A 24,521-nucleotide genomic window follows, 5' to 3' on the forward strand; every position below is an offset into this window, starting at 1 on the left:
CTTTAGTTTTGGATTGAATATCTCTTATTTTTATATCTTTTGTTATATATATTTCTTCTTTGGTTATTTATTATAGAGAGGATTATATATCAGATGAAAAGAAGATAAATCGTTTTATTATTATTGTTTTAATATTTATTCTTTCTATAGGTTTTTTAATTATTAGTCCTACTTTAATTAGAATTTTATTAGGTTGAGATGGTTTAGGTTTAGTTTCTTATTGTTTAGTTATTTATTATCAAAATGTAAAATCTTATAGTGCTGGTATATTAACTGCACTTTCTAATCGTATTGGTGATGTTGCTATTTTAATTTCTATTGCATGAATGTTAAATTTTGGTGGTTGAAATTATATTTATTATTATGATTTTATTTCTAATTCTTTTGAAATAAAGCTCATTACTATATTAATTGTTTTAGCAGCTATAACTAAGAGAGCTCAGATTCCTTTCTCTTCATGACTTCCTGCTGCTATAGCAGCTCCTACTCCTGTTTCTGCTTTAGTTCATTCTTCTACTCTTGTTACTGCTGGTGTTTATTTATTAATTCGTTTTAGACCAATATTGGATACTTATAATTGTGGTTGATTTTTACTTTTAATTGGTTGTATAACTATATTTATGGCTGGATTGGGCGCTAATTTTGAGTTTGATTTAAAGAAGATTATTGCTCTTTCTACTTTAAAACAACTTGGTTTAATAATAAGAATTTTGGCTATAGGTTATCCAAAGCTTGCATTTTTTCATTTATTGGCTCATGCTTTATTTAAGGCATTATTATTTATATGTGCAGGTTCAATAATTCATAATTTGAAGGATTCTCAGGATATTCGTTTTATAGGATCAATTGTTAATTTCATACCTTTAACTTCAGTTTGTTTTAATGTTTCTAGTTTATCTTTGTGTGGAATACCTTTTTTAGCGGGATTTTATTCAAAGGATTTAATTCTTGAGATGGTTTGTTTAAGATGAATTAATTGTTTAATTTTTTTTCTTTATTTTTTTTCTACTGGTTTAACTGCTTCTTATTCTTTTCGTTTGTTTTATTATTCAATATCTGGTGATAATAATTTTTATTCTAGATTTTCTTTTGATGATAAGGGTTATTATATTTCATTTGGAATAATTGGTCTATTGTTTGTTGCTGTTTTTGGTGGTAGTCTTTTATCTTGATTAATTTTTCCTATTCCTCATGTGATTGCTTTACCTTATTATTTAAAGTTTTTAACTATTACAGTTGTTACTTTAGGTGCTTATTTAGGTTATCTTATTTCTAATTTTGATTTTTCTCATAATTTATTTTCTTTAAGTATACTTTCTTTTGTTAGATTTGCTGGTTCTATATGATTTATACCTTTTCTTTCAACTAAGTTTATTAGATATATTCCTTTAAAAATAGGTTATTATTCATCTAAGTCATTTGATAATGGTTGAGGTGAATTACTTGGTGGTCAAGGTTTATATAGATTATTTATTTATTTAATTGGTTATATTCAAGGTTGATATGATTCTAATTTCAAGATTTATCTTTTAACTTTTATTTTTTGAATATTTATTTTGGTAATATTGTTTTTCGTTTACTTAAATAGCTTATAATTAGAGCGTGACACTGAAGAAGTTAAGGAAGTATTTTTACTTTTAAGTATTTATAAATATAGATATATTATTTTTACAGTGAAAATGTAATGTTTTATTTAAACTATATAAATTTTAGAAATGTTAACGGAGTTTAACCGCTAATATAAAAAGTTAGCAGCTTTCATATTGGCTTTACATTTCCTTAATTGGAACTATTATAGTTCAATTATATTATTAACAGTAATACGCCTCTTTTTGGCTTCAATTAATAAGAATAAGGGTAGTACATACCAATCTTCCAGGTCGAAACTGACTGCAATATTTCGCTTCTTATTCTATTTAAGGTTGATTGATAATATCAATACTTTTTGAATGCAACCCAAATGTTATATTTAACTACAACCCTTTATTCTGCTCATTGTAATGCTCCTTGGTTTCATTCATGGTATAGTCCTCCTAATAGAACTAGAATAAAAAATATTGTTGATACTGTTCAGATTATAATGTCTGAAGTTTTAAAAATAATTACAATTGGTAGAATTAGTGCAATTTCTACATCAAAAATTAAAAAGATTACTGCAATTAGGAAGAATCGTATTGAGAATGGTATTCGTGCTGATCTTTTTGGATCAAACCCACATTCAAATGGTGATCTTTTTTCTCGATCATTAATTAATTTTTTTGATAGTGTTGTTGCCAGGATTATAACAATTATTGGAATAATAAATCTAATGAAAACTCTTGTTGATAGAATTAGAATTGTTTTTCTTGATTTATATCAAGCTTTCTGATTGGAAGTCAAATGTACTATTTATACTAGAAAAACAATTATCTACCTCATCAATAAATAGAGATATATAAGAATAATCATACTACGTCTACGAAGTGTCAGTATCATGCTGCTGCTTCAAATCCAAAGTGATGTCTTGGTGAAAATTGATTTATTGAGTGTCGAAGTAGACATGTTGATAAAAAGATTGTTCCAATAATTACGTGTAAACCATGGAATCCTGTTGCAACAAAGAATGTTGATCCATAAACTGCATCTGCAATGGTAAAAGGTGCTTCTCAATATTCATATGCTTGAAGTATTGTAAAGTATAGTCCTAATAACACTGTGAAGAATAATCCTTGTAGTGCTTGAGTATGATTAGATTCCATTAAACTATGATGTGCTCATGTTACTGTTACTCCTGATGCTAAAAGAATAGCTGTATTAAGTAATGGAATTTGTATAGGGTTAAAGGGTTGAATTCCTATTGGAGGTCATAGTATTCCTAGTTCAATTGTTGGTGCTAATCTTCTTCTAAAGAATGCTCAAAAAAAAGAAACGAAAAATAATACCTCTGATGCAATAAATAAAATTATTCCTCATCGTAATCCAATTGATACAAATCCTGTATGTAATCCTTGATATGTTCCTTCTCGTACTACATCTCGTCATCGTTGAATTATAGTTAGTAGGGTAATTCCAAATCCAATTATGAAAAAGTTAATATTAAATAGGTGGAATCATTTTGCTAGTCCTGATACTAGGACTATTGCTCCAATTGCTCCTGTTAATGGTCAAGGTCTATAGTCTACTAAGTGGAATGGGTGGTTTGAGTGAGTTGTTAACATAGGTTTAATATACTTCTCTAGAATATAGAGTTCTTAGAATTGAGAAAACATAGGCTTGAATTATTGCTACTGCTGATTCTAGAATTAATAGAAGTATTTGTCCAATAATTAGTAATGAGATTAAGTTTATTGCTATAGATGGTCCTGTGTTTCCTAATAAGGTTAATAATAAGTGTCCTGCAATTATATTTGCTGCCAACCGTACTGCTAATGTACCTGGTCGAATAACATTACTAATTGTTTCAATTAGTACTATAAATGATATTAATGCAGGCGGTGTACCTTGTGGTACAAGGTGTGTAAATATATGATTAGTATGGTTAATTCATCCAAATAATATAAATCTTAGCCATATAGGTAGGGCAATTGCAAATGTTAACGCTAAATGTCTTGTTCTAGTAAAAATATAAGGGAATAATCCTATGAAATTGTTAAATAATATTATAATAAAAATTGAGATGAAAATGAATGTTGTTCCATTAAATGATTTTGGTCCAAGAAGTGTTTTAAATTCATTATGTAAGGTTAAATTTAGTTTATTTCAGATAATGTTAATTCGTGATGGTGTAAGTCAAAATAGTGATGGGATTAATAATAGTCCTAGAAATGTTCTAGTTCAATTTAATGATAAATTAAAGATGTTAGTTGATGGGTCAAATGTTGAGAATAGATTTGTTATCATTTTCAATTTAAGTTTTTTATTTCAATTGTTCCTTTTTCTGCTCTTTTAATAAGGTTAGGTTTAAATGAGAAGAAGTTTATTTGATTAAACAAGATTAATGTAGCTGAAAATATAATGAATAGTGAGAATCATATAAGAGGGGATATTTGAGGGATTTGGATATAATTTCCCCATCAGAAGTAGTCGTTAATTTACTATTATTTGGTTTAAGAGACCATTACTTACTTTCAATCATCTGATGAATTTCAAGGTGTACTAATTTTTTTTAGTTACTTTAGATTGACACTCTAATGTTATTTATTTTAACTAACTCCTTAAATTATCTTAGATAATCACTTAATAAATAAATTTACTGAAGTTCTTTCAATTACAATTGGTATAAATATGTGGTTTGCTCCACAGATTTCTGAGCATTGTCCAAAGAATAATCCAGGTCGATTTATTGTAAATGTTCCTTGATTTAACCGACCTGGCGTTGCATCAATTTTAACCCCTAATGCAGGAACTGCTTATGAGTGTAGAACATCTGATGCTCTTGTTAATACTCGTACTTCTGTATTTATTGGTAGGATTGTTCGGTTATCTACATCTAGTAGTCGGAATCCATCATTTTCTAGGTCTTGTTCTGGTGTTATATAAGTGTCAAATTCTACGTCTATGAAGTCTCAATATTCATATCTTCAATATCATTGTCGTCCAATGGTTTTAATCGTAATTATTGCATCTACTGAATCATCAAGTAAATATAATAGTCGTAATGATGGAAGGGCAATAAAAATTAATGTAATTGCTGGTAAAGCTGTTCAGATTGTTTCAATTAAATGTCCATGAAGTATATTACGGTTAGTATAGGCAATAAATAATATATAACTTAGGGCATAACCTACAATTACTGTAATTAATAATAATACGACCATAGTATGATCATGAAAGAATGATAATTGCTCCATTAATGGTGAAGCTCCATCTTGAAGAGATAAATTTGATCATGTTGCCATTAATAAATATTTTCTAATAAAAGGTCAAACCTTTATTTGTAGAGCTTAAATCTACTGCACTAATCTGCCATATTAGAATCTAGAGATTAATGGTAATTCTGAGTAACTATGTTCTGCAGGAGGGTTATTTTGTAGTCATTCTGTTGATCTTCTTATGTTAGCTCTAAATATAATTGCTCGGTTTGTAATCATTCTTTCTCATATAATTACAATGAATATAATGATTCCTACAATAGAAATTGTAGACCCAATTCTTGATACTACGTTTCATGATGTATATGCGTCTGGGTAGTCAGAGTATCGTCGAGGTATTCCTGCTAATCCTAGGAAGTGTTGAGGAAAGAATGTTAAATTTACTCCAATGAATATAATTGTAAATTGGATTTTTAATCATGTATTATTTATAGTTAATCCTGTAAATAGTGGATATCATTGAATGACACCTCCTATAATTGCAAATACTGCTCCTATAGATAATACATAATGAAAGTGGGCTACTACATAATATGTATCATGTAATACAATATCAAGTGATGAATTTGCTAATACTAATCCTGTTAATCCACCAATTGTAAATAGGAAAATAAATCCTAGAGCTCATAATAATGGTGGATTGAACTTGAATTTAGTTCCATATAATGTAGCTAATCATCTAAATTCCTTAATTCCTGTAGGTACAGCAATAATTAGTGTTGCTGATGTAAAATATGCTCGTGTGTCAACATCCACTCCTACTGTAAATATATGATGTGCTCATACAATAAATCCTATTAGTCCAATTGATAGTATAGCATAAATTATACCTAATGTTCCAAATGATTCAATTTTTCCTCTTTCTTGACATACAATATGTGAAATAATTCCGAACCCCGGTAGAATTAAAATATAAACTTCTGGGTGTCCAAAGAATCAAAATAGATGTTGATATAGAATTGGGTCACCCCCTCCTGCAGGGTCAAAGAATGATGTATTTAAATTTCGATCTGTTAATAATATAGTAATAGCTCCTGCTAAAACTGGAAGTGAAAGAAGGAGAAGTAATGCTGTAATAGCTACAGATCATACAAATAAAGGTGTTTGATCTAAAGTTATACTTTCTGATCGTATATTAATTGCTGTTGTAATGAAATTCACTGCACCAAGAATAGATGATACACCTGCTAAGTGCAGTGAAAAAATAGCTAGATCTACAGATGCACCCCCGTGTGCAATAGCTCCTGCTAGAGGAGGGTAAACTGTTCATCCTGTACCAGCACCATTATCTACTATAGAAGATGTAAGAAGAAGGGTTAGTGAAGGTGGTAGTAATCAAAAACTTATATTATTTATTCGTGGAAATGCTATATCTGGTGCACCAATTATTAGTGGAACAAGTCAATTACCAAATCCACCAATTATAATAGGTATTACTATAAAGAAAATTATTACGAATGCGTGAGCTGTAATAATAACATTATAAATCTGGTCATCCCCAATTAGAGATCCGGGTTGGCCAAGTTCAGCACGAATAAGTATTCTTATTGATGTTCCTACTATTCCTGCTCATGCTCCAAATATGAAGTATAAAGTACCAATGTCCTTATGGTTTGTTGAGAATAATCATTTTTGCGGTAAGATGGCTGAATTTTAGGTGGTAGACTGTAAATCTACTTATGAGATGTTTTCTCTCTTATCATATTTAGGTCTTATATTCAATTATGATTCTAGACTGCAATTCTAGAGGTGTAAAATTTTACTAAGGCCTAAAAGATTATTCTTTTAATTATAACTTTGAAGGTTATTAGTTTGATTAACTTAAGTCCTTAGTATAATGAAATTAAGGTTGATGTTGAAATCAATCCTATTGTTGAAATTATTACTGTTATAGGAAGAATGATTCTTGATTTTTGGGACTTTATCTTTATAGATCACGAATTTTCTGTGTATGATATAATTAGAGCTGAGAATCTAATACGTATATAGTAGTAGAGTGTAATTGTAGTTAATACAACTATAATAGTTATAATAGTTGTTATATTGTTTTCTATTAATGATTGTATTACAATTCATTTTGGTAAGAATCAAAGGAATGGTGGTAGTCCACCTAAAGATAATAAAGATAAGAATATTATGAATTTAATTTCGGTTTTTATATTTCTGGCTGAATAAATTTGATTTATGAAAAATAAATTTATTTGCTTAAATAATAAAACTATAATTAATCTTAATAGTGAGTAAATAATGAAGTATAGTTCTCAGATGTTTTCTCTGACTGTTAATGATCTAATTATTCAACCTAGATGTCTGATTGATGAATATGCTAAAAGTTGTCGTAAGGATGTTTGATTTAAACCTCCTATTGCCCCAATAATAATTCTTAAGATAATAATTGTTCAAATAAAAGTTCTTAATTGAATACAATAAGATAAGACCATTATTGGGGCGATTTTTTGTCATGTTATTAATGTTAAACAATTATTTCATCTTGATGCTCCTATAACTTCTGGAAATCAGAAATGGAAAGGTGCAGCTCCAATCTTTAATAATAGTCTAGATCTAATTATTATTGATGGGATAAATTCTGTTTCCCATCCCATGGGATATTTTATTTGAATCAGCAAAATTGAAAATAATAATATTGTCGATGCTATTGCTTGGACAATAAAATATTTAATTGATGATTCATTTATTATTATATTTTTATTTCTTGTTAGGAGCGGAATAAATGAAAGTAAGTTGATCTCAAGTCCTATTCAAACCCCAAATCAGGAATTTGATGAAATGGACAGGATCGTTCCTATCATTAATGTTGATAGGAAGAGAAGCTTTGTAGAGTTGTTGGTCATTAAAAAGGAGAGGATTGATACCTCTATAAATGGGGTATGAACCCATTAGCTTGTTTAGCTTACCTTTTTACATTAAGGTGTATGATGCACGTTAGTTTTTGATACTAAAGGAGGTAGTTTAATTCTATCTTATGTAATTTTAATGAAGGTAATTTTATTTACTTTATTTACCCTATCAAGGTAACCCTTTAATCAGGCACTTCATTTATTTAATATATAAATCGAAAGTTTTTTTTTGAAATTCTTTTATGTATTATTTTGTTTAATTAGGATTAATTTATCCTGCTCATTTTATTTTTATATATATATATATAATAAATAATTTATATTAATATATTACATTTAATTGAAATTAAAGTATTATAAGTTCATCTTACCATTATCAATTGATTATTTTAATGCAATTATTTACCTAGGATTATAGCTACTTATGTTTTTAGCTTAAAATAGGTTATTATAATATAATATATATTATAATATGTAATTTAATATTTAATATTATTATAAATATATACCTCCTATATATTTTTCATAAATCAAATTTATTCAGCCAGAAATATAAAAACCGAAATTAAATTCATAATATTCTTATCTTTATTATCTTTAGGTGGACTACCACCATTCCTTGGATTCTTACCAAAATGAATTGTAATACAATCATTAATAGAAAACAATATAACAACTATTATAACTATTATAGTTGTATTAACTACAATTACACTCTACTACTATATACGTATTAGATTCTCAGCTCTAATTATATCATACACAGAAAATTCGTGATCTATAAAGATAAAGTCCCAAAAATCAAGAATCATTCTTCCTATAACAGTAATAATTTCAACAATAGGATTGATTTCAACATCAACCTTAATTTCATTATACTAAGGACTTAAGTTAATCAAACTAATAACCTTCAAAGTTATAATTAAAAGAATAATCTTTTAGGCCTTAGTAAAATTTTACACCTCTAGAATTGCAGTCTAGAATCATAATTGAATATAAGACCTAAATATGATAAGAGAGAAAACATCTCATAAGTAGATTTACAGTCTACCACCTAAAATTCAGCCATCTTACCGCAAAAATGATTATTCTCAACAAACCATAAGGACATTGGTACTTTATACTTCATATTTGGAGCATGAGCAGGAATAGTAGGAACATCAATAAGAATACTTATTCGTGCTGAACTTGGCCAACCCGGATCTCTAATTGGGGATGACCAGATTTATAATGTTATTATTACAGCTCACGCATTCGTAATAATTTTCTTTATAGTAATACCTATTATAATTGGTGGATTTGGTAATTGACTTGTTCCACTAATAATTGGTGCACCAGATATAGCATTTCCACGAATAAATAATATAAGTTTTTGATTACTACCACCTTCACTAACCCTTCTTCTTACATCTTCTATAGTAGATAATGGTGCTGGTACAGGATGAACAGTTTACCCTCCTCTAGCAGGAGCTATTGCACACGGGGGTGCATCTGTAGATCTAGCTATTTTTTCACTGCACTTAGCAGGTGTATCATCTATTCTTGGTGCAGTGAATTTCATTACAACAGCAATTAATATACGATCAGAAAGTATAACTTTAGATCAAACACCTTTATTTGTATGATCTGTAGCTATTACAGCATTACTTCTCCTTCTTTCACTTCCAGTTTTAGCAGGAGCTATTACTATATTATTAACAGATCGAAATTTAAATACATCATTCTTTGACCCTGCAGGAGGGGGTGACCCAATTCTATATCAACATCTATTTTGATTCTTTGGACACCAAGAAGTTTATATTTTAATTCTACCGGGGTTCGGAATTATTTCACATATTGTATGTCAAGAAAGAGGAAAAATTAAATCATTTGGAACATTAGGTATAATTTATGCTATACTATCAATTGGACTAATAGGATTTATTGTATGAGCACATCATATATTTACAGTAGGAATGGATGTTGACACACGAGCATATTTTACATCAGCAACAATAATTATTGCTGTACCTACAGGAATTAAGGTATTTAGATGATTAGCTACATTATATGGAACTAAATTCAAGTTCAATCCACCATTATTATGAGCTCTAGGATTTATTTTCCTATTTACAATTGGTGGATTAACAGGATTAGTATTAGCAAATTCATCACTTGATATTGTATTATATGATACATATTATGTAGTAGCCCACTTTCATTATGTATTATCTATAGGAGCAGTATTTGCAATTATAGGAGGTGTCATTCAATGATATCCACTATTTACAGGATTAACTATAAATAATACATGATTAAAAATCCAATTTACAATTATATTCATTGGAGTAAATTTAACATTCTTTCCTCAACACTTCCTAGGATTAGCAGGAATACCTCGACGATACTCTGACTACCCAGACGCATATACATCATGAAACGTAGTATCGAGAATTGGGTCTACAATTTCTATTGTAGGAATCATTATATTCATTGTAATTATATGAGAAAGAATGATTACAAACCGAGCAATTATATTTAGAGCTAACATAAGAAGATCAACAGAATGACTACAAAATAACCCTCCTGCAGAACATAGTTACTCAGAATTACCATTAATCTCTAGATTCTAATATGGCAGATTAGTGCAGTAGATTTAAGCTCTACAAATAAAGGTTTGACCTTTTATTAGAAAATATTTATTAATGGCAACATGATCAAATTTATCTCTTCAAGATGGAGCTTCACCATTAATGGAGCAATTATCATTCTTTCATGATCATACTATGGTCGTATTATTATTAATTACAGTAATTGTAGGTTATGCCCTAAGTTATATATTATTTATTGCCTATACTAACCGTAATATACTTCATGGACATTTAATTGAAACAATCTGAACAGCTTTACCAGCAATTACATTAATTTTTATTGCCCTTCCATCATTACGACTATTATATTTACTTGATGATTCAGTAGATGCAATAATTACAATTAAAACCATTGGACGACAATGATATTGAAGATATGAATATTCAGACTTCATAGACGTAGAATTTGACACTTATATAACACCAGAACAAGACCTAGAAAATGATGGATTCCGACTACTAGATGTAGATAACCGAACAATCCTACCAATAAATACAGAAGTACGAGTCTTCAGTTAAAACTTCCGGGCTGAGAGGCCGTGGTCGATGTATAAAATTTCCACCTGACGTTTCGTCTCCAGCTGCGGGAGACATCTTCCGAGGTCGTCCGGCTACTGCCACTGAGGCTCCAGGTACTCTCGCATTTATAGAGCGCATAGAGGGCACCACCATTCGTCACGTGATGCCGACAGTATGCCTATCTTTGGAGGCGTCATTATTCTCGATTAAGAGTAATCGATTGTCATTCTTCTTGCGCAACGTCGACATCCATATTTTGTCCAATTTTAAAACTTCCTCTTTTCTATTAAAATTGTTGTGGTGTTTGTGGATCTCTATTGCTTCCCTATACATGCGTGCATGATAATGGGATGTTCGTGCTAGAACGCTAGTCTCATTAAATTTAATTTCGTGGTTCCCATCTCGAAAAACATGCTCAGCTACGGCCGATTTTTCGATGTGTCCTAAGCGACAGTTTCTCTTATGTTCGGCTAAGCGGGTGTTTACACTTCTTTTTGTTGTTCCAATGTATACTTGTCCACAACTGCATGGAATTTTGTATACCCCAGGTGTTGCTAGGGGGTGTCGAGCGTCTTTTGCAGTTCTTAAATATTCCTTAATCTTCTTGGTGGGTCTGAAGATAGTTTCGATCCCATGTTTAGCCAAAACTTTGCCGATGCGGTCCGTGACTTTATTAATGAACGGTAAGAAAACTTTTCCAGTAGGTGACCGTTGTTGCTCTGGAATTCTGGCTTCTTTTCTCCTTTGATGGAGCGCTCGATCAATTTCCTTGCTGGTATATCCGTTTTTCATGAAGGCCGAACGTAAGTGATATAATTCGTCTTGCAAGTAAGCCGGCTCGCAGATTTTGTTGGCTCTGTCCACCAAGGTTTTCATGACACCTCTCTTTTGCCTAGGATGATGGTTTGATTCCTTGTGGAGGTATCGATCCGTGTGAGTGTTCTTTCTATATACCTTGTGGCCCAGCGTCCCATCCACCCGTTTAATTACCGACACATCCAGGAAATTGAGTTGACCGTTGCTCTCTTTCTCCATCGTAAACTGTATCTTCGGGTTAATACTGTTCAGGTGCACCAAGAAGACATCCAGCTCTTCTTCACCATGAGTCCACACTACAAATGTGTCATCAACATAGCGGTACCATTTAGCTGGCTTTTTACTGGCAGTCTGCAGCGCTCGCTGTTCGAAGATCTCCATAAATAAATTGGCAACTGCTGGGCTGAGAGGGCTTCCCATCGCCACCCCGTCGATCTGTTCGTAAAACTCGTTGTTGTACTGGAAATAAGTTGTCGTCAGGCAGTGTCTAAATAAAGCCACTAAGTCAGTCGGGAAAATATCTGCTATATATGAAATAGCTTCGTTTACAGGCACCATGGTGAACAATGACACTACATCGAAGCTCACAAGAATATCACTTGAGCTAACGTTAATCTCCCTCAGTTTTTCAATAAAATGTGCCGAGTTTTTAATATAACTGTCAGTTCTGCCAATGTATGGTTGCAGCAAGCAGGCGAGATATCTGGCCACCTCTTGTGTTGGAGATCCTATAGCACTCACAATCGGTCTTAACGGTACCTGTGCTTTATGTACCTTCGGGAGTCCATATAGCCTGGGAGGATAAGCTTCCGTTTTGCAGAGTTGTTTTTTATCATCCGAAGAAAGAGAAGATTGTTTTACCAGTTGATTGGTATTTCTCAAAATTTTGTTTGTAGGATCCTTCTGAAGCTTTTTATACGTAGTGGGATCCAAAAGGTCACTAATCTTCTTGTGATAATCTTCGGTGTTCAACAAAATGCGAGAGTACCTGGAGCCTCAGTGGCAGTAGCCGGACGACCTCGGAAGATGTCTCCCGCAACTGGAGACGAAACGTCAGGTGGAAATATTATACATCGACCATGGCCTCTCAGCCCGGAAGTTTTAACTGAAGACTATTCCGGCCATGAAAGCCTGCACTCCAGAAGTACGAGTATTAACAAGAGCATCAGATGTTCTACACTCATGAGCAGTTCCTGCATTAGGGGTTAAAATTGATGCAACGCCAGGTCGGTTAAATCAAGGAACATTCACAATAAATCGACCTGGATTATTCTTTGGACAATGCTCAGAAATCTGTGGAGCAAACCACAGATTTATACCAATTGTAATTGAAAGAACTTCAGTAAATTTATTTATTAAGTGATTATCTAAGATAATTTAAGGAGTTAGTTAAAATAAATAACATTAGAGTGTCAATCTAAAGTAACTAAAAAGAATTAGTACACCTTGAAATTCATCAGATGACTGAAAGTAAGTAATGGTCTCTTAAACCAAATAATAGTAAATTAACGACTACTTCTGATGGGGAAATTATATCCAAATCCCTCAAATATCCCCTCTTATATGATTCTCACTATTCATTATATTTTCAGCTACATTAATCTTGTTTAATCAAATAAACTTCTTCTCATTTAAACCTAACCTTATTAAAAGAGCAGAAAAAGGAACAATTGAAATAAAAAACTTAAATTGAAAATGATAACAAATCTATTCTCAACATTTGACCCATCAACTAACATCTTTAATTTATCATTAAATTGAACTAGAACATTTCTAGGACTATTATTAATCCCATCACTATTTTGACTTACACCATCACGAATTAACATTATCTGAAATAAACTAAATTTAACCTTACATAATGAATTTAAAACACTTCTTGGACCAAAATCATTTAATGGAACAACATTCATTTTCATCTCAATTTTTATTATAATATTATTTAACAATTTCATAGGATTATTCCCTTATATTTTTACTAGAACAAGACATTTAGCATTAACATTTGCAATTGCCCTACCTATATGGCTAAGATTTATATTATTTGGATGAATTAACCATACTAATCATATATTTACACACCTTGTACCACAAGGTACACCGCCTGCATTAATATCATTTATAGTACTAACTGAAACAATTAGTAATGTTATTCGACCAGGTACATTAGCAGTACGGTTGGCAGCAAATATAATTGCAGGACACTTATTATTAACCTTATTAGGAAACACAGGACCATCTATAGCAATAAACATAATCTCATTACTAATTATTGGACAAATACTTCTATTAATTCTAGAATCAGCAGTAGCAATAATTCAAGCCTATGTTTTCTCAATTCTAAGAACTCTATATTCTAGAGAAGTATATTAAACCTATGTTAACAACTCACTCAAACCACCCATTCCACTTAGTAGACTATAGACCTTGACCATTAACAGGAGTAATTGAAGCAATAGTCCTAGTATCAGGACTAGCAAAATGATTCCACCTATTTAATATTAACTTATTCATAATTGGATTTGGAATTACCCTACTAACTATAATTCAATGATGACGAGATGTAGTACGAGAAGGAACATATCAAGGATTACATACAGGATTTGTATCAATTGGATTACGATGAGGAATAATTTTATTTATTGCATCAGAGGTATTATTTTTCGTTTCTTTTTTTTGAGCATTCTTTAGAAGAAGATTAGCACCAACAATTGAACTAGGAATACTATGACCTCCAATAGGAATTCAACCCTTTAACCCTATACAAATTCCATTACTTAATACAGCTATTCTTTTAGCATCAGGAGTAACAGTAACATGAGCACATCATAGTTTAATGGAATCTAATCATACTCAAGCACTACAAGGATTATTCTTCACAGTGTTATTAGGACTATACTTTACAATACTTCAAGCATATGAATATTGAGAAGCACCTTTTACCATTGCAGATGCAGTTTATGGATCAACATTCTTTGTTGCAACAGGATTCCATGGTTTACACGTAATTATTGGAACAATCTTTTTATCAACATGTCTACTTCGACACTCAATAAATCAATTTTCACCAAGACATCACTTTGGATTTGAAGCAGCAGCATGATACTGACACTTCGTAGACGTAGTATGATTATTCTTATATATCTCTATTTATTGATGAGGTAGATAATTGTTTTTCTAGTATAAATAGTACATTTGACTTGCAATCAGAAAGCTTGATATAAATCAAGAAAAACAATTCTAATTCTATCAACAAGAGTTTTCATTAGATTTATTATTCCAATAATTGTTATAATCCTGGCAACAACACTATCAAAAAAATTAATTAATGATCGAGAAAAAAGATCACCATTTGAATGTGGGTTTGATCCAAAAAGATCAGCACGAATACCATTCTCAATACGATTCTTCCTAATCGCAGTAATCTTTTTAATTTTTGATGTAGAAATTGCACTAATTCTACCAATTGTAATTATTTTTAAAACTTCAGACATTATAATCTGAACAGTATCAACAATATTTTTTATTTTAGTTCTATTAGGAGGACTATACCATGAATGAAACCAAGGAGCATTACAATGAGCAGAATAAAGGGTTGTAGTTAAATATAACATTTGGGTTGCATTCAAAAAGTATTGATATTATCAATCAACCTTAAATAGAATAAGAAGCGAAATATTGCAGTCAGTTTCGACCTGGAAGATTGGTATGTACTACCATTATTCTTATTAATTGAAGCCAAAAAGAGGCGTATTACTGTTAATAATATAATTGAACTATAATAGTTCCAATTAAGGAAATGTAAAGCCAATATGAAAGCTGCTAACTTTTTATATTAGCGGTTAAACTCCGTTAACATTTCTAAAATTTATATAGTTTAAATAAAACATTACATTTTCACTGTAAAAATAATATATCTATATTTATAAATACTTAAAAGTAAAAATACTTCCTTAACATCTTCAGTGTCACGCTCTAATTATAAGCTATTTAAGTAAACGAAAAACAATATTACCAAAATAAATATCCAAAAAATAAAAGTTAAAAGATAAATCTTGAAATTAGAATCATATCAACCTTGAATATAACCAATTAAATAAATAAATAATCTATATAAACCTTGACCACCAAGTAATTCACCTCAACCATAATCAAATGACTTAGATGAATATAACCTATTTTTAAAGGAATATATCGAATAAACTTAGTTGAAAGAAAAGGTGTAAATCATATAGAACCAGCAAATCTAACAAAAGAAAGTATACTTAAAGAAAATAAATTATGAGAAAAATCAAAATTAGAAATAAGATAACCTAAATAAGCACCTAAAATAACAACTGTAATAGTTAAAAACTTTAAATAATAAGGTAAAGCAATCACATGAGGAATAGGAAAAATTAATCAAGATAAAAGACTACCACCAAAAACAGCAACAAACAATAGACCAATTATTCCAAATGAAATATAATAACCCTTATCATCAAAAGAAAATCTAGAATAAAAATTATTATCACCAGATATTGAATAATAAAACAAACGAAAAGAATAAGAAGCAGTTAAACCAGTAGAAAAAAAATAAAGAAAAAAAATTAAACAATTAATTCATCTTAAACAAACCATCTCAAGAATTAAATCCTTTGAATAAAATCCCGCTAAAAAAGGTATTCCACACAAAGATAAACTAGAAACATTAAAACAAACTGAAGTTAAAGGTATGAAATTAACAATTGGTCCTATAAAACGAATATCCTGAGAATCCTTCAAATTATGAATTATTGAACCTGCACATATAAATAATAATGCCTTAAATAAAGCATGAGCCAATAAATGAAAAAATGCAAGCTTTGGATAACCTATAACCAAAATTCTTATTATTAAACCAAGTTGTCTTAAAGTAGAAAGAGCAATAATCTTCTTTAAATCAAACTCAAAATTAGCGCCCAATCCAGCCATAAATATAGTTATACAACCAATTAAAAGTAAAAATCAACCACAATTATAAGTATCCAATATTGGTCTAAAACGAATTAATAAATAAACACCAGCAGTAACAAGAGTAGAAGAATGAACTAAAGCAGAAACAGGAGTAGGAGCTGCTATAGCAGCAGGAAGTCATGAAGAGAAAGGAATCTGAGCTCTCTTAGTTATAGCTGCTAAAACAATTAATATAGTAATGAGCTTTATTTCAAAAGAATTAGAAATAAAATCATAATAATAAATATAATTTCAACCACCAAAATTTAACATTCATGCAATAGAAATTAAAATAGCAACATCACCAATACGATTAGAAAGTGCAGTTAATATACCAGCACTATAAGATTTTACATTTCGATAATAAATAACTAAACAATAAGAAACTAAACCTAAACCATCTCAACCTAATAAAATTCAAATTAAATTAGGACTAATAATTAAAAAAACTATAGAAAGAATAAATATTAAAACAATAATAATAAAACGATTTATATTCTTTTCACCAAATATATAATCCTCTCTATAATAAATAACCAAAGAAGAAATATATATAACAAAAGATATAAAAATAAGAGATATTCAATCCAAAATTAAAGTTATAACAACTATAGATCCATTTAAATTGAAAAGCTCTCACTCAACAAAAACTCTATAATCAATTATTAAATAATAAATACCTAAAATAAAAATTATAGTTCTCGAAATAAACAAAGAAAAAAAACTCAAAGAACAAATAGAAAATAAATTCACGGCCTAAGATGAAAAACTTCATATCATTGATTCCACAAAACAATATTTTTAATTAAAATAATTAAGCAAACTAAACAAAGAAATATTCACCCTTTGAACAGAGAATATTTAAAGGCAATCAATGTAAAAGTAAAAGATGATATTCACGAAAATAACCAAGAGAACAAGTATAAACACCAGAATAATAATTCCCATGCTGAGAATAAGAATATATATACAAAGTATAAACAGCTCTAAAAAAAGATAAAAAAATCAAAGCAAAGAATCTAAAAGAAGATCAAGATATAATTCTATTTAATAATCTAATTTCACCTACCAAATTTAAAGAAGGAGGAGCAGCCATATTTGATGATCTTAAAAGAAATCATCATAAAGCCATTCTTGGCATCAAATTAATTATACCCTTGTTAATTAATAATCTTCGTCTACCTAAACGTTCATAAATAATATTAGATAAACAAAATAAAACAGAAGAACATAAACCATGACCAACCATTAGAGAAAGAGAACCTACACAACCTCATCAATTCATAGTCATCAATCCACCAATAACCATTCTTATATGAGCAACAGAAGAATATGCAATTAAAGACTTTAAATCAACCTGACGAAAACAAATAAATCTTACAATAACACCCCCAGATAATCCTAAAGACAATCAAAAATAATTAAACTTTAAACCCAAATAAGAAATAACCTTTATAACACGAAAAATACCATAACCACCTAACTTTAATAAAACACCAGCAAGAATTATTCTACCTGAAATAGGGGCCTCTACATGAGCCTTAGGAAGTCATAAATGAACCAAAAACATAGGTATCTTAACTAAAAAAGCCAAAATTATAAATACATAAAACATAAAATAATAAGAACCAAAATCAACCAATAAAGGAAAATATAAAGTATTAGAAAAATCATAAACCTTAAATAAAACTAATAATAAAGGTAATCTAGCAACCAAAGTATAAAAAATTAAATAAACACCAGCCTGCAAACGCTCAGGTTGATAACCCCAACCCAAAATGAAAAGTAAAGTAGGAACTAATCTAGCCTCAAAAAAAAATATAAAAAGAAAGAAGACTTAATCTAGCAAATGAACAATAAAGCATAATTATTAAAATCAAAACCATAAAAACAAAAAAATTAGAATGATATGAACTTAAATAAACTGAACCTCTAGCAGTGATTATTAAAGAACAAATCCAAAAACTAAGTAAAATTAAACTAAAAGAAAAATAATCAATACCAAAATAATATCTAATTATATTCAAATCAGCATATGAATAAACACAAATTATAAAAACAAAACCCGACAGAAACATTAAAGAATGAACCAACCATCAACAATTATTTAATAAACAAAGAGGGATCAAAAAATAGTTATAAATAAATACTTTAACATAAAGATAAACCAAAAGAATTAAAAAAATCATTACCATGAGAACGAATTATTGAAACTAAAATAGAAAGACCTAAAGCACCCTCACAAACAGAAAAAAACTAAAAAAATAACAGGAAAAAAATAATCATAATCAAACTCAATAAGAAAAACAATAACTAACATAAATAAAGAAAGAACAATATATTCTAATCTCAAAAGAACCATTAATAAATGTTTACGTTTAGAAGAAAAAACATAAACACCAGCAAAATAAATCAATAAAGAAGTAAAAATAGAGAATATAAACATTAGTTTTAATAGTTTAAAAAAAACGCCGGTCTTGTAAACCGGAAATAAGTCCAGCCCCCACTTTTAAAACTTCAGAGGTGGAAAAGCTTCCATCATCGGTCCCCAAAACCGGTATTTTAAATAAACTAACCCCTGAAATGATCAAAATAATAATTATATCATTATCAAATGTAATAAATATTAATTTTATTAAATTAAGACACCCAATATCAATAATGCTTTTTATTATCCTTCAAACCTTCCTAGTTGGATTAATAACAGGAACAATAATAGAAAGATATTGATTATCATATATTTTATTTTTAACATTTCTTGGTGGTATACTAGTATTATTTATTTACATTACAAGAATTGCATCAAACGAAATATTTCAGCCTAAATCAATCACTATAATTATTACATTAATAATGTGAGTATTTATCATATTAATATTAATTATTCTAGATATATCTATATTTATAGACTTTTTCAAAAACACCGAAACTATAAATATTGATAATTCAATCAATTATCAAGAAATAACAATATCTTTAGAAAAATAATATAATAGACCAACATTCATTATTACAATAATAATAATAATTTATTTATTTTTAGCACTACTAGCAGTTGTTAAAATCACCAATATTAATCAGGGACCTATTCGTAAAATAAGATAATTAGTAATGAATAAACCTTTACGATTAAGACATCCTTTAATTAAAATTATTAATAACTCTTTAATTGACTTACCTGCCCCAGCAAATATTTCATTTTGATGAAATTTTGGATCCCTATTAGGGTTATGTTTGGTAATTCAAATCGTAACTGGACTATTTTTAGCTATACATTATACATCAAATATTGAAATAGCATTCAGTAGTGTAGTACACATCTGCCGAGACGTAAATAATGGTTGAATTATCCGAACCTTACACGCAAATGGAGCATCTATATTTTTTATTTGTATTTACTTACATGTAGGACGGGGAATTTACTATGGATCTTATATATATATACATACCTGAATAATTGGTACAGTGATTTTATTTTTAGTTATAGCAACTGCATTTATAGGATATGTCTTACCCTGAGGCCAAATATCTTTTTGAGGTGCAACAGTAATTACTAATTTATTATCAGCAATCCCATACTTAGGAACAGATTTAGTCCAATGAGTATGAGGAGGATTCGCTGTTGATAATGCAACATTAAATCGATTCTTCACATTCCATTTTGTATTACCATTTATTATTGCTGCTATAGCAGCAATTCATTTATTTTTTCTTCACCAAACAGGATCTAATAATCCTCTTGGACTAAATGGAGATATTGAAAAAATTAAATTCCATCCATACTTTACCTTTAAGGATTCTATTACATTTGTAATAATAACATCATTATTAATTATACTATGTTTAATTAATCCTTACCTATTAGGAGATCCAGATAACTTTGTACCTGCCAACCCATTAGTAACACCAGTTCACATTCAACCAGAATGATATTTCCTATTTGCATATGCAATTCTACGATCTATCCCTAATAAGTTAGGAGGTGTTATTGCATTATTTTTATCAATTAGAATCTTAATAATTTTACCATTTTATAATAAAACACCATTCCGAGGCATTCAATTTTACCTTATTAATCAAAGTTTATTCTGAATTATAGTAGTTGTTGTATGCTTACTAACGTGAATTGGTAAACGACCTATTGAAGAACCTTATATTATAACAGGTCAAATCTGAACAATTATTTACTTCACATATTTCTTAATTAATGTCCATGTCGCAAATGCATGAGATAAATTAATTAAGGAATAAAGTTAATTAGCTTAGGAAAAGCATATGTTTTGAAAACATAAAATTAGAAGTTTAACTCTTCTATTAACTTTTCTCAAAAAATTTCACTAAACAAATGAGATAAATAAAATCTTTAAACCAACAAAGAAAATAAAAGAATTCAAAGATAAAGGTAAAAAACTTTTTCAAGCTAAGTACATTAATTTATCATAACGGAACCGTGGTAATGTTCCACGAACCCAAATAAAACCAAAAGATATAATAGCAAGCTTAATAAAAAATATAAAAGAATAAAAATCACCGCCCAAAAAAATTAAAGCCAATAACATTCTTATGAAGACAATTCTAGTATATTCAGCTAAAAAAATTAAAGTAAAACCACCCGCACCATACTCAATATTAAATCCTGAAACTAACTCAGATTCCCCTTCAGCAAAATCAAAAGGAGTACGATTAGTTTCAGCTAAGCAAGAAGCAAAACAAGCTAAAGCTAAAGGAAAAGAAATAATAATAAATCAACAATAAAGCTGATAGTTTATAAAATCAAACATATTAAAACTACCAATTAAAATAATTAAAGACAATAAAATTAAAGCTAAACTAACTTCATAAGAAATTGTTTGAGCAACAGAACGAAGAGAACCTAATAATGAATAATTTCAATTAGAAGATCAACCAGCAATTATAACAGTATAAACACCTAATCTAGTACAACATAAAAAAAATAAAAATCCATAAGAAAAAGAACACATATAAGTTAAATAAGGAAAAATTACTCAAACGGCTAAAGAAATCGTTAAATTAAAAACAGGGGAAAAATAATAAAGTAGGTAATTAGATATAATAGGAATTGGCTGCTCCTTACAAATTAACTTAATAGCATCTCTAAATGGCTGAGGAATTCCAACAAAACCTACCTTATTTGGACCCTTTCGAATCTGAATATAACCTAAAACCTTACGCTCTAATAAAGTTAAAAAGGCAACAGTAATTAAAACACAAATAACCAATAAAAGAAAATTCAAAATAAATATAAATAAATCATAAAGTATCAATACTATTTGTAGAAAAAATCTACATAAATGAATTCTAAATTCAACACATTAATCTGTCAAAATAGTAAATAAATTAATATTAATCAATATAACAAAAAATATTTTAACCATATGGTCCTTTCGTACTAATATGGATTAACAATCTTAGGATAGAAACCGACCTGGCTCACGCCGGTCTGAACTCAGATCATGTAAGAATTTAAAGGTCGAACAGACCTAATCATTGGGCTCCTGCACCCAAAATTTTTCTTAATCCAACATCGAGGTCGCAATCTGCTTTGTCGATATGAGCTCTCAAAAACAATTACGCTGTTATTCCTAAGGTAACTTAATCTTATGATCATAAATTATGGATCAAAATAACAAACATAAATAAATGATATAATAATGAAGAGTTTATCTATTCTTCATGTCACCCCAACAAAACATCATCATTAAATATAGAAAGACAAACAAAAAACTATATAAAAGTAAAATGTCAAGCTCTATAGGGTCTTCTCGTCCTAAAGAAGAATTTAAGCCTTTTGACTCAAAAGTTAAATTCAAAAATTTATTAAGAGACAGTTGATTTCTCGTCAAGCCATTCATTCCAGCCACTAATTAAGAGACTAATGATTATGCTACCTTTGCACGGTCAAAATACCGCGGCTCTTTAAAAATACGCTCAGTGAGCAGGCCAGACCTCAAAATATAAACAAGAGGACATGTTTTTGATAAACAGGCGGAAATCTATTTTGCCTAGTTCATTATAATAAGTTCACAAGGTAAAAATTTCATACAAATAAATATACTAATTCTATCATTATTACAAAAATTTTAAAATTAAATTAATAATCTTAATAAAAAACCTAAAATATTTATAAAATCAAAAAAAAAAATAATGAACTAAAACGTAATCTTAAAGATAGCTGGTTTAAAGCTTACTATTATATTTCTATAAAATAAATTATAGGTTATTAACTTCAAAGCTTATCCCTTAAAGAATAAATAAGTTAATATTTTTACTTAAAAAATTAAATAAAAACAAATAACTTTAAAAAATTAAATTTTTTCTTAAGAAACTAGATATTTTGGGAAACGATTAACATCTCATTTCTATAAATAATTTAATAATAATTATGATACATTAACTATAAATCAACCCAAATCGAGACAAGTAAAATAAATACTAAAATTTTGATAAACCCTGATACAAAAGGTACAATAAATAAAATCTACTTAAAAAAATTTAAAATAATATTTCATAAAACACTTACATTACCAATAAACTATAATTTAAAAAATCAATTCTATAAAATATACTAAGACAAAAATACAATAAAATTATTTATATTAAATAATTAAATAAACAAAAAATAAATATAATAAAGTAAATAATCAAGATATCCTGATTTGCACAGAAAAATTTTCAGTGTAAATAAAACACTTTACTAATAAGTTATATCTTGAAACTCTTCCTAGATTCACTTTCCAGTACATCTACTATGTTACGACTTATCTCATCTAAATTGACGCTAATTTAAAATAAAATAGAATAATCAATAATGAGAGCGACGGGCGATGTGTACACATCTCAGAGCCAATATCAGTTAAATTAAATAAATTAAATTACTATCAAGTCCACCTTCATTAACAGTATTTCACTATCAAATCCGTTATAAACAAAAATCTATTGTAACCCACCTCCTCTTAACTATAAGCTGCACCTTGACCTGAAATATTTTATAATTATAAATCTTGAGAATTATAACTCTAAAAAGATTCTCTTATAACGGAGATATACAAACAAATAAATTAAGTAGAGTAAATCGTGTATTATCAATCATGGGGTAGGTTCCTCTGAATGGAATGAGATACCGCCAAATTCTTTGGGTTTAAAGACCTTAACTAATAGTACCCTGGTAAATATAATTAACATTTAAAATAATAGGGTATCTAATCCTAGTTTATTATTTAAATTTCACAGATTCATAAAAAGGGCCACAAATAAATTTTAACATTTCACCTTACAAATTTATATTTCAACCCTAATAATATAAACAACTGTTTTAACCAATAATATTCACTTGTATCAATCGTATAACCGCGGCTGCTGGCACGAATTATGCCGATACTAAATCAATTGCTAAATCCAAAATCACTTGATAATTAAATCAAATTACTGCAAAAAGAACATTTAGTCTAACAAAACTTACATATAATACAAAGAAAAAGTGAATAAACAAGCAAGAATAAAACTTTTAAAAATAAAAAATTAGAAAATTTTAAATCTATTAATTCAGGAAAAAATAAAAGATTCAAATATTTAAAGAAAAAAAAGAAAAAAACCAGAAACATTAACAAAAAAAAAAGAAACGCCCCTATGTATGACCACAACAACTTCTCTATTATATATAATTAAAGATTAATATGGAACATGTATAGCAATAAATGTATTATATTCTTTCTTATTTAATCTTTCTTTTCACTAATAAATAAAGAAAGATTAAATAATATAATAAATATATTTTATACAATTATGTAATTTAATATAATATGTTATTAATATGAATTCTTTTTTTTATATTAAGTTAACTTTCATATATATTA

At 28.8% G+C, this 24,521-nt stretch overlaps 1 protein-coding gene, 1 long non-coding RNA gene and 1 pseudogene across 5 annotated transcripts in view; 2 read left to right on the top strand and 1 right to left on the bottom strand.

Annotated features, from left to right (window-relative positions):
* The window catches only part of LOC126301642 (uncharacterized), a 114,143-nt gene that overhangs the window by 62,633 nt on the left and 26,989 nt on the right, over positions 1-24,521 (top strand). For 2 of the 4 annotated variants that reach the window (XR_007553073.1, XR_007553072.1), the window contains exon 2: positions 22,697-22,813. The exons of the other annotated variants lie outside the window; for them this stretch is intronic. This is a non-coding gene — a long non-coding RNA (uncharacterized LOC126301642). Of the gene's footprint in view, positions 1-22,696; positions 22,814-24,521 lie in introns of those variants that run through there. 4 annotated transcript variants of the gene reach the window in all.
* On the top strand, positions 420-1,503 carry LOC126301628 (NADH-ubiquinone oxidoreductase chain 5-like; annotated as a pseudogene).
* Positions 15,904-17,060, bottom strand: LOC126301631 (NADH-ubiquinone oxidoreductase chain 5-like). The gene has a single exon (XM_049991709.1). The coding sequence runs from the start codon at positions 16,624-16,626 to the stop codon at positions 16,276-16,278; it is 351 nt and encodes a 116-aa protein (XP_049847666.1). The 5' UTR covers positions 16,627-17,060; the 3' UTR covers positions 15,904-16,275.

Source organism: Schistocerca gregaria, unplaced genomic scaffold (genome assembly GCF_023897955.1).
Source record: "Schistocerca gregaria isolate iqSchGreg1 unplaced genomic scaffold, iqSchGreg1.2 ptg000077l, whole genome shotgun sequence".
Classification (NCBI taxonomy): Eukaryota; Metazoa; Arthropoda; class Insecta; order Orthoptera; family Acrididae; genus Schistocerca; species Schistocerca gregaria.